Source organism: Aplysia californica, unplaced genomic scaffold, assembly GCF_000002075.1.
Source record: "Aplysia californica isolate F4 #8 unplaced genomic scaffold, AplCal3.0 scaffold00318, whole genome shotgun sequence".
Lineage (NCBI taxonomy): Eukaryota > Metazoa > Mollusca > Gastropoda > Aplysiida > Aplysiidae > Aplysia > Aplysia californica.
Window position 1 is genome coordinate 313,575 of NW_004797588.1, and position 10,827 is coordinate 324,401.

The following is a 10,827-nucleotide window of genomic DNA, read 5'->3' on the forward strand; positions in this document are numbered from 1 at the left end:
AGTTGACAGCTTGTCTTTTCACACTTTTTTTTTAATTTGAAAAAAAAATAAATTAATTTGACTTTTTTGTTATCAAGTTTTATCTTAATAATTCATTGAAAGAGGAAAACGGACAACATATTTTACTTTTAGTGTTAGTAAGTTCAAGGGAGGTTTTATTTTTAATTAGTTACTAATATATGATTCTATTATGTCAGTATCGTATGCAAAAGTTATCCAGGGCTAAAGTCTTTTGAGATGCATTGACTGATTGGAGAGGCAAGATTCTGAACCTGCAGAGTATTTAACTTGAAGAAAAGCGCAAGGCCAGTATAATTGTTTTTTTTTATGTAGCAGTAGAAAGACTGATGATGAGGTAATCACTATGAGATTCTTTGGTCTGAATTTGAATCTGCCAGGTTCAAGCACAAAGCTCATGTTTCACTGAACTTAATAAAGAAAAGGAAGTTTGAAAGTTGTTCGTTTTCAAAGTGTGCTGTAATTGAGTTTTGGAAATTGAAGTTAGAGGTCGTCTTGCTCTGAAAAGTTTCATTTTAGCTTGGTGATTTTTCACTCAAAAAGTTACATTTTGTGTTGTTGTTATTAAGGATAGCTCACTGGTATATGATGAAAAATCCTATTTTTACATGGATGGCATTTATTCAAGCTGAGAACTTCAAAGAGATAAAGTGTATTCTTATTTTTAAAAGAAAATGTTTTATCTCATCCCTTTTTTTTCTCGTTGATTTTTTTTCTCCTCAAATGTTCAAATTTGTCCAACAAAATGTTGTTGTATGTGCAAGCAGAAATAAATATTTTCCTCTTGTGTTTCAGGGCGCAAGACATGATCAAAAGTCTGGACAAGGATGTGGCAGAGTTCAAGGTGTCAAACCGTGACCTCCAGAAAGACATGGAGCTGTGCCGGGAGCGAGAATCAAAGATGCTGACGTTGCAGTCGGAGCTTAGCCGTACGAATGCCCTGCTGCGCTCGGAGAACACCAGTCTGAACAACAAAGTGAGGGAGAAAATGGCATTGATCAGTTCCCGAATAGTTTACAAGACTTACTTGTCTGTCTCTAAATTGATTATATCATTGACAGCACCTTAGAGTGGGTGGGTGTCTCTGGTAGGTCCTAATTCTTTTTTTTTTTTACTCTGTTGTTTCTGTCTGTCTGTCTTGCTTCTTTCCTGCGCCGCATGACCTAAATTGTTTTGATGTGTTTCTGGTTACTAAAACTTAAACCTCAAACTAACACTTTCGCTGTGCAAGATAAGCATATTTCAAAAGTTTAAAAAAAAAGGCTTAGTTTCCTCATTACTGCAATTATCCTTTAAGATCTTTGAGAAGGAAGAAAAGCCTGTATCCTGACTTATCCGAATAGAATGGCGAGGGGTCATTTTGAAATAAAGTGCAAGTAGAACAGACTTTAAAGGGAGCGCGTTTGATATCTATTGTCTGTTTTTTTACTGCTCATCTACGTCTTGGGGGGGGAGAGGGGTTGGTGGTGTTAGTTTTCTTTTGTTTTTTTTAGAATAAAGTATCTATTGTGTTTTGTAGAGATATTAGATGTTGCTGTTTGGTAAAGCATAACGGGTTTTAAAAACATCATCTTTTCTTCAAGGCATCGACTTTGACTGGTGAAGTTGAGAAGCTGAAAATGGAAATACAAGAACTAGAGACAACTGTGAAAGATCTGGTAAGATTTTGTTTTGCTTGTAATATATTATTTTTTCTTGTTCTTATGTGTTAACTCTTTTTATCCTAGCCGTACCCCCACAAACTCTGTACCAGTCCTGGGGCCGCCGCGCCGTATGAGTCGGAAGTCAGTGCATATAGTTCAAAGTGCTGTATTTCTTACATTTACTCTAAGATTTTAAGGAAATTTGGCATTTATGTTAGAAATTGAATGTAGTTTTTATAAATGTACGAGGTTAGGAATTACACAAATAGCACAATGTAGATTTTCAGGTGTATTCCACCCTCGAACTTGACCCTGATTGCCGTGCCCACGACGTCCCATTGGATTTTATAGAGATCTAGAATCTAGATCTAGCCCTACCCATCGAGCACGAATTCCAGTACTGACCCCTTCACCATGATCTGAATCGCTATTAGATGAGTCTAAGTCCTGTTTCTTATCATCCACAACGGGATTTACGGCACTCATTTCAGAGTCTTTTTCATCAAATTAGTACCATTCCCCTCACAACCCAGCGCGACTTCAAAAAGTACTTCGTCGGTCGTGAATGTGCGTTTTCGAGACATCTTTCAAGCTTCTACACCCATCAAAAACAAAGAAACCACTGTTCATTGAAAAATTAAAATATTCAGACAGAGCTAGCATCGCCGTATTTGCGTATTTTGGTAATTACAAGCAAAAGTAGCTTCTTTGACGTGACCGTATCACTGCTCCGAGAATACTCGTAGCCCGGACTGGTCGGCGTTACGAGTATACTCGTAGCCCGGATAAAAAGAGTTAAGTGTTTTTAGTTACCCCTTACTGAGCTCATTTAATTTCTTTGCTGTTATGCTGTCTGTCTTTTGACTTGTTCACTTTTCTGCACATCACATTTTTGTTTACCAATGAAAATGTGTCTTTGAATGGGATTTGCTATTGTAAAATCTTGTTTTTGTTTGTTTATGATTTACACTTTGAAAATGGATATGTGTGCATTATATGGTTATATGTGTTTACAGGATATATAAATGACCTGAATGAGATATTCCATGTGTGTGGGTGTGTGTGTTAAGTTGAAAAAAGATATTTAAACTAATGCTAATTAGTGTATGTTTTATGTCACAGAGTGCTTATTATGAAGAGTGTCTCAAACAATGCATATTTCTTTTCCAGAGTGATAAGTATGAGGAGGAAAAGATGAAAAGAAAGGAAGAAATTGACAAATTGACTGCAGCTCTCTCAGAAAGGAGTAAAGAAAGTAAATGATCTTATTTTCTATTGCCACTCTTTTTTTCTTTATGAATACTATATCATGGTTGAGGTTAGCCATTGTAATTTTGCATACTTCTTCTACCTTCTTTCCTTCCTTCCAACATTGCCATCTTTACCCTTTGTCCTTTTTCTTCCCTTGTACATGTGCCTTCCAAGTCTGACTATTTTTGTTATGATGGTACCGCTTAAAGTTATTTAATTGAATTCGACCGAAAAGGATGCTAGGAATTTGGATTTGGATTTAATTTTTTATTTTCTATTGGAGACTTGCAGAAATACAGAAAGAATGTCTGTTATTGCGCTCGTACCTATTGTTTATTTTTCAAATATATTCTAACAAACTTAAAGAAACTAGTCCCTTTTTTTAAAATTTGTAATTTTGTATTAGCATACTGGATAGGGATGAAGTAAAGGGCTGTACTTGTATGTTAAGTGTGCGATTATTTTGTTTATCTTCAGGTAGTGATTTCAAACAGAAATGGGAGGATGAAGTGGACAGTAGCAAGACCCTCAAGAGGAGACATGCCAACAATGTCAAGGTCGGCTCATTTTTCTTACTTCTCATACGCAACTCTACCTCTAGCATCTTCCCAACAGTTTTTGACTTACAGAGAGTATGCTAAGCCATGATTGTTGGCTGATCTCTTGTACTGATTCATAAATGTTTTGTCTTGCTTTTATGTCTGTGGGAAAATCAAGATTATACTCTTGTCTATCGATAAATTCTCATTCCCGTCAGTATTCCAAAGATGATATTGAATTTAGGGTCATGACGTTATGGAATTGGATGGTTTGAAGCCTCCCTTGAGAGGCGGCCATACTTTGTTTTCAATTCCCTGTTTTTTTTCTGTCTGTCTTTCTTGCTTTTTCTGTGCACTAAGTGGCAATCATGATGTCAGTAAGCTTAGCTTTCTCAGACTCAAGCTTTGGTTTCATCAGGACCTGACGCGGCAGTTGCAACAAGTGAGGAGGAAACTGGAGGCTATGGAAGGCAAAGGCGACGCGGGCAGTATGGGCTCTCGCACCAACTCCAACGGGAGCCTCAACTCCATTGATGCTGTCAACTCCCAGGCTCCACACCCACCGCCGCAGCCCTCGGTACAGGTAAAGCTATGTTCTGTGTGTTTTTTTTTACAATAGCTGGACTTTGATTTTGGGACCTTTCTGCAATAAAACACTCTGTTGCTATTTTGCCAGCTTGAATTGTTTTGGTTCCAAGCCAGATTTCTATGTCTTGTTCCCATCTTCTGAAAGGTCTCCCCCTTCTTCTCTTTCCTTCCACCTTTGTTTCCAGAATTTGTTTCCCATGTGAATCTTGGCGTTTGATATACCTAAAGCAGTTCAGTTTCAGTTTAATTGTTTTTTGGAGGAATATTAGTGTTTCTGTGCCTATTCTTTAACGAATTTCTTCATTCTTTATTTTTTGTCTCCATGATATTCTGAGAGTTCTTCAAGAACATTTAATTTCGAAAGCTGTTATCTTTTGTAACTTGTTAGTTGATAGTCTATGCATCATACCAAGTAAATTGTGGTGGTTCTTCTCATAATTTTTGTATCTTTGCATTGTCCTTTGTAGTTTGAGAAGATAATAATCTGGGTGTGTTATAGAAGGGATGGGAAGGGATGCTGGTCCTGGGATATTTACTAGTGCTGTGTGACCACATCTTGTTTGTACTATTATAACTATAGTGTATAGTTTGGTTTTTGTGATGAAGAAAAAACGTTTAAAAAATTACTGTGGATGTTTGAAGAGTGCTGCAATGTGATGTGGTCTTTCTACATTTCCTTTGTCAAATAATTTGTAGCAATTGTCATGTAAATGTGCAGTATACTTCAAACCAGCTCTCTCTTTCTCTGCCTTCTCACTTTGAATAGTATGGTATTGTGAACCCAGCGAACATCTGCTCAAGATTTACTAACTCAAAGTGAGTGGTTGGAGGGGGGCTCTGGTAGGTTCTATTTCTCTGCTTTTACTCTGTTGTATGTTTGTGAAACTTTTTCCTGTGGGTGGTTGGCGGGTGCTCTGGTGTGGTTTGCTCCTTCTTTCTTATCTAACATGTATCATCCTGATCTCTCCTCCTTTTTTATGTTTGTTACTCTCTTGTAACATCTCTAATCTTCGGCACTTATATGACCTTATTGTGTTGCAAGTGCCGTAAAACTCTAACTAAAACTAAAACATTTCCCTAGCTCTGAATGAGTTATTGTGTCCATTTGCTTCTCATCACTCATATTAACAAAACAATCTAATGTTGAGTGTTCTGTGCGTTATCTGTGCAGGAGTTCCCTGTGATCACGGAGCAGGTGGAAGTGGACAAGCAGGTGCTCATCGAAAGAATCGTGCGGCTGCAGAAGTCACACGCTCGCAAGAATGAGAAGCTGGAATTCCTGGGTGAACATATACAGCAGCTGCTGGAAGAGATCAAACGGAAGAACAAGTGGGTCCGATTCTGGTTGACTGTCCCAGGCTAGAGTTCCATTTGGAATGTGAAGCTTGTGTCTTTCATTGACATATTTGTTCTTTTTAAATATATCTAGAACCCATTAGACAGTAGAAATATGATAGATATCCTTTTAGCTCATGAGCATTGTAGTTTTCGATTGCTTCAAAATTTTCTCATGGTCAGTTTAATTAGTCTACCCAGTTCACATTTTCTTAAACATGACACAGGATATTAATAAACAAAATAAATCCATTGAGAGTCAAAGGGTTAAATTTGTCGTTTTTGGTGGATTTAGCTTGTGAACCTTGTATTTGCACACTTCTCCCGTATGTGGGCCTATGGGGGATAAGTGAGTTATGAAATGTTTAGAAACGTAAAAGATTTCTTTCACTCTTCAAATGTTTGACGGAACTCAAATAAAAGTTGGGGAAATGGAGGAAGTTTGGGGAGATTTTTGTTGGCGATTGGATGAATGGAAAACAAAAAGATATCAATAAGAAGTTGTTTTTGTTTCTAGTTTTCAGAAAAGTAAACCGTTGACAGGGCTCAAACTAGATAGCCGCTAGATTGGAAAAGAAAAAAGTAAAGTGCGTTGATATAGCATTTAAGTGAAATTATAATTGATAAAGGGAACATTTTCGTTTTCAGGATCATTCAGAGTTATGTACTTCGTGAAGAGGCTGGCACTTTATCTTCTGAAGATATGGATGCGAATAAGGTATGAGTGTGTTGATTAGTGTTAGGCCGACTGACGTATTCCACGTATTCTTGTATTGTTTGTTTGACTGTAGAGGAAAACCTTTCACAATCTAGTGCAGCCATTGAAGCTGGATTGTTTATGTCTATGAAATATAGTGATGGTCTTTGTGGTGTGATGTGTCTCTGTTTGTATTAATATAATTTTTTTTTTCTTTCTTTTTTTTGTGCTGTGAGTGAATGTGTTCCACCCTCCTGCAAGTGGTTCTTGATCATGGTGAGAGTATTCCTGTAAAAGGATGAAGTTCTTACTTCTTTTTGTGTGTTTGAACATCTTTTTGTATTTAGTGGAACATTTAGTTAGGCTTTTCTTTCTGTCTAAATGATTCATCTTTTTCACTTTTGTAATACTTAAAATGAGATATTAATAAAATTACTGATCATGCTTTTACTGTTACTGTAAGAGTCTGCGAATAATGTGAGTGATAACCAGGCTAAAAAGTCTGCATAGATATATGCACAATTGGTTAAAGTTCTTTAACTTGCATACTAACAAGCCTTTCCTGGTTTCTCTCCTAAAATCATATTGCTTTGCATTACTAACAGCTTAGAGGTGTGTAATGGATCATATCCGTATTATCTTTGAATATCTCATACCTGGAAATAGTATTCTTGACATATGAAAAGATTGCTTTTTCTCAGTTAGATCATGAAAAGGATGTTTAAAAGTAAGATTGTGATTTGCTTCTATATTCTTGTAGTTCTGCTACCACAGCCTAGCCTGGTGGGTGGTTCTTCTCGGGAGCCTGATAGCGAGTCAGGCCTCCTTCTCTCCCCCCCCCCCCCCCCCTAGCATGGTCAGAAGTTATAACTGTACACCCTTGTCTCTTCACGTTTATGTCCACTGTGCAGTCATCTTGACAATCTTGGTTTGTCTTTAACAAGTCATTGTGTTTATTGTAATGTAATGTGACCGTACCACTGAGATCTATGTGGAAGTATACCTGACTCTTGAATTTTGTCTTGTGTCTTGGTGACCAGATTTGTGCAGTATTTTCAAAGATCAGAAACTGGACAGTTCTAGATATTTTGCTTTTATAAGGCAGTTCATGTCCTTCCATTATTTTATTTAATTTTTTACTGGCAGCCCAGTTGTTTTGGAAATGCAAGTACATCTAGGTGTCATGTGATGGGCAGGTGGGCATTGAAGTCCCAAGTCTGATCTGTTTTTTGTGTGGTTTTTTTCCGGTTACCTTTATATCTTCCCATCAAAACATGTCTGCCTGTTGTCCTGACTGTGCTGTAAACTGCAGCAGTGGGGTGACATGTGAATGCTATCACCCTAACGCGCTGCACACAACAACCCATCTCAGTTTAGATACCTCAACAGTGTTATTCCTTGACCGTTATCGATGGTCTCTGAGCTGTTCCCCCAGTGATGTGTGATATCTGCGTGCTGTTTGTGATTCTCCTAATGTGTTTATCCTCCGCAGGACACAGTCAATAAAGCATATAAGGTAGTCTGATGCTTGACGGCCCCTTCTGTTCTTCATACATGAATCATTCTGATGGTTCTCTTGTTTTGACACTGTTTATGGCAATCTGTTTTGTTTTTCATTTTTTTCTTTCTTTTTGGTCTTTGGTATTGACGAAAAAAAACAACTTATTGACTATTTTTACACACAATCTGAATTTCCCTTCTTGCTCCATTAATTACTCTGCTGATATCTGGAATGAAGAACTGTAGTGTTAAGCATGGGCTGGAGCTTGTTGCATGTTCTTTGAGGGGATGGTGCATATTTCTTTCCTTCTTTCCTGTTTCTTTTGTATGATGCAGCTTTCCGTGTGCACTGACTGTTATCTTGCGATGATCTGTACTTTTCATTGATTAACAAATTGTTTGACGATTGTATTGAGTGATAATAATAGTAACATTAAAAGTAGTGGTTACTGTAATAAAAATGATGTTAATGATGAGAATGATAATGACGATAGTGATAATGGTGACAATCATAATGATAATGAGGATGATAATGATAATACATTTAGTTATTACTTTTATTGTATTGATATTGTTGCCTTATGTGTGGTGAACTTGAAGGCGAAATAATCATATTATTCTTTTCTTGAGCCATACCTTGTTTACATCTTGAAAAGTTAGCTCTTGTTTGTTGTTACTATCAGTAGGTGATTATATAATTGATATAAATTAATATTAATTTAGTGCCATACAATCTGAGGAGAGTATGTATGAAAGGGATTAAAGTTTATTAAACTGCATATGAAGTGTAAAAGAGTTCCTAACTCTGAAATCAGGATAACGAAATATGAAGGTTGATCTTCATAATAGGCTTCATTAGTGTAGCTGAAATACTGAAACTGGGTTGAAATCTTTGTAAAATTGCTGTGAAGATGTAGCATTGTGATCAGGTTTATGAATAAACATGTACACTAGATGATTCAAGAGTTTGATTGATATATTAGTGCACAGCTTTGGGTTTATATTATGCTTTTGAAATTATGCTTTATGAGTGTCAGCTTGGTTGGTTGTGTTATTAATAGGCTTTCCTCATGAGGGTTGTCAATGATGTTGGTGGTAATATGAGGTCACCCTTCCTTTTTTAAAATCGATTCGTGACTATCTAACTTTGAATGAGTCTACTGATGTTAAGATAATTATGAATTCTTACCAAACTGAAATGTGTCCTGTGCGCTCACATGACGTAGTGTAGTTGCGAGCACCGTAAAACACTTGTCAAAAGAAATATATATGTAATTTGGTGGGGAGTTTTCATTTTAATTTGAGCAGTCTTACAGCATGAAAAAAATGTACGCCAGAGAATCCTGAAGTCCTTATCTTTGGTCTATTTTAGTAGGAAATATAGGTTGCCTCAGACGATATTTTGTCATTTTTGTGGATTACACAGCATACCTGCCAAGTACTCTGATAAAATGGAGCTCTCCGATTCCCCCCCCCCCCCCTCATCGAAGAAGAACTGTGATGGACTTTGCATGAAGTCTGATTTTTTATTTCTTAGATTCTGTTTCCATGGGTCATTTGCAACGCCTTGTACATGACGTGAAAATACACAGGTTTATTTGCAATATTTTTGTGTGATATTGCAAATGAAGTGGAAAATATCTATGTTCATTTGCATGATGGTATTAAATGATGTAAAAATACACATTTTTATTTGCGTGTATTTTCATTTCACCTTGATTTGCCATGGTTAATCCACAAGGATTCTGGAAACTCAGATTTTTTCCCCAAAATCAAAGTTTTTAGTAGGATTCTGTGGAAAACCTATTTTAGTTCAAAAAGTGGTTGGCAGGTATGACCCAGGGATTTCAGATAATGTTATATAAACATTTTTTAAATCAAGAGAAAACGCAAATGCTCACTCGGGGACAACTGATGAAATACAAATTTGTGTAGAAATAGGAAATGTCAGTATTATTGTTTCAAGTTCTCTAAGCAAATATTCTTTCAAAACATAGTTAAGTGAAAAGGTTTTTGTTTTGAAAGGATGAATACTCAATACTACCGGCTAGTTAAGTTCAGGTGAAAGTCCATTCATTGCTGTTTTCTTTCATTCTAAGCTTTGGTGGTTGCCGTTTTTTGTCAACTTATGATATTGAGGTCCGTATTTCCTGACTCTCTTGTGCCTTAATATGCAATTTTTTAAATAAAAAAAATCGATAAGACTTTTTTTCAACTACACTGACCAATATGACTGGCTTTATTGCGATAAAGAACAACTTAACAACTCATAAAATCTTCAAGTTTCTTTATCATGGCATTTGACCGAAGAGCAGGGACCCAGAGCTGCTGGATTGTGACAATAAATGTTGAAAAGGTGTAATAATAAACATTTCATGGCAACTTTAGTCTGTGGTTGGCAAATGCTCTGATGTTGTTTGCTCCTTCTTTCTTATCAAACATCTATCGTCCTTATCTCTCCTTGTTCTTTTTTGTGTTTGTCACTCTCTTGTATAGCTCTTCTAATCTACACCACTTATAACTTATATGACCTAATTGCGTTATGCAAGTGCTGTAAAACTGTTACTAAAAGGAAAGCTGGTAATTTTAATATGTTTAAATAAATGTCAATTATTATATGGAATATTGCTTTGGAAGGAAAATGAGATTGTCTGTGGGCATCAGTGGTGTAATACTTAGGCTCTTCTCCTTGCATGCCAAAGTCATGATTTCGATTCCTGCTTGAGGGAGATATTTTACTGAGTTCTCTGTCTTTTTGCTGGAATGTAATGTCCTGCACCGCCTGAGTTAGCCTTGACAGTCAGGGTGGTAGTAGCCCGTGCCTTTATGATCAAGATTGTGTTGATGTGAGCTTATATTATAACTTTTTCGATAATTTTGTTTCGATGTTACAAAGATTAAATTATAATATTGCTGAAATATCTTGTCATCATCATTATGGTCTCATTGTAGAGTCACTTTCAAAAATGTTTAGTTTAAGTTCAACTGATATCCTATCTGATTCTTTGATCATTTTGGGATTATTTTTTTTTCCCTTTATATCTGAAAGAAATCTTGACATGTTTATCATTTTCTTTTGAATTTTCATCACATTTTAATGACAATGAAACTGCTGTGAATGGGCTTTCTCCAAGTACTGGGTTCATTAAAATTTTTAATGGTTTTTAACGTTATGGACCGACTCACCATCTTTATTTTTGCACCACACTTTATATGTATCTCCATTTTCATGTTTGGTTATTGTCTCCCCCCCCCC

At 36.4% G+C, this 10,827-nt stretch overlaps 1 protein-coding gene across 5 annotated transcripts in view; it reads left to right on the plus strand.

Annotated features, from left to right (window-relative positions):
• LOC101852863 (coiled-coil domain-containing protein 186) overlaps positions 1–10,827 on the plus strand; it is a 36,794-nt gene that overhangs the window by 20,850 nt on the left and 5,117 nt on the right. For 4 of the 5 annotated variants that reach the window (XM_005102242.3, XM_005102245.3, XM_005102244.3 and 1 more), the window contains exons 11-18: positions 814–994; positions 1,602–1,676; positions 2,832–2,916; positions 3,390–3,469; positions 3,870–4,034; positions 5,211–5,368; positions 6,023–6,092; positions 7,564–7,587. In XM_005102242.3, the coding sequence (XP_005102299.1) occupies positions 814–994; positions 1,602–1,676; positions 2,832–2,916; positions 3,390–3,469; positions 3,870–4,034; positions 5,211–5,368; positions 6,023–6,092; positions 7,564–7,587 (838 nt within the window). The remainder of the gene's footprint in view (positions 1–813; positions 995–1,601; positions 1,677–2,831; positions 2,917–3,389; positions 3,470–3,869; positions 4,035–5,210; positions 5,369–6,022; positions 6,093–7,563; positions 7,588–10,827) is intronic. The other variant, XM_005102246.3, reaches the window with a different exon arrangement.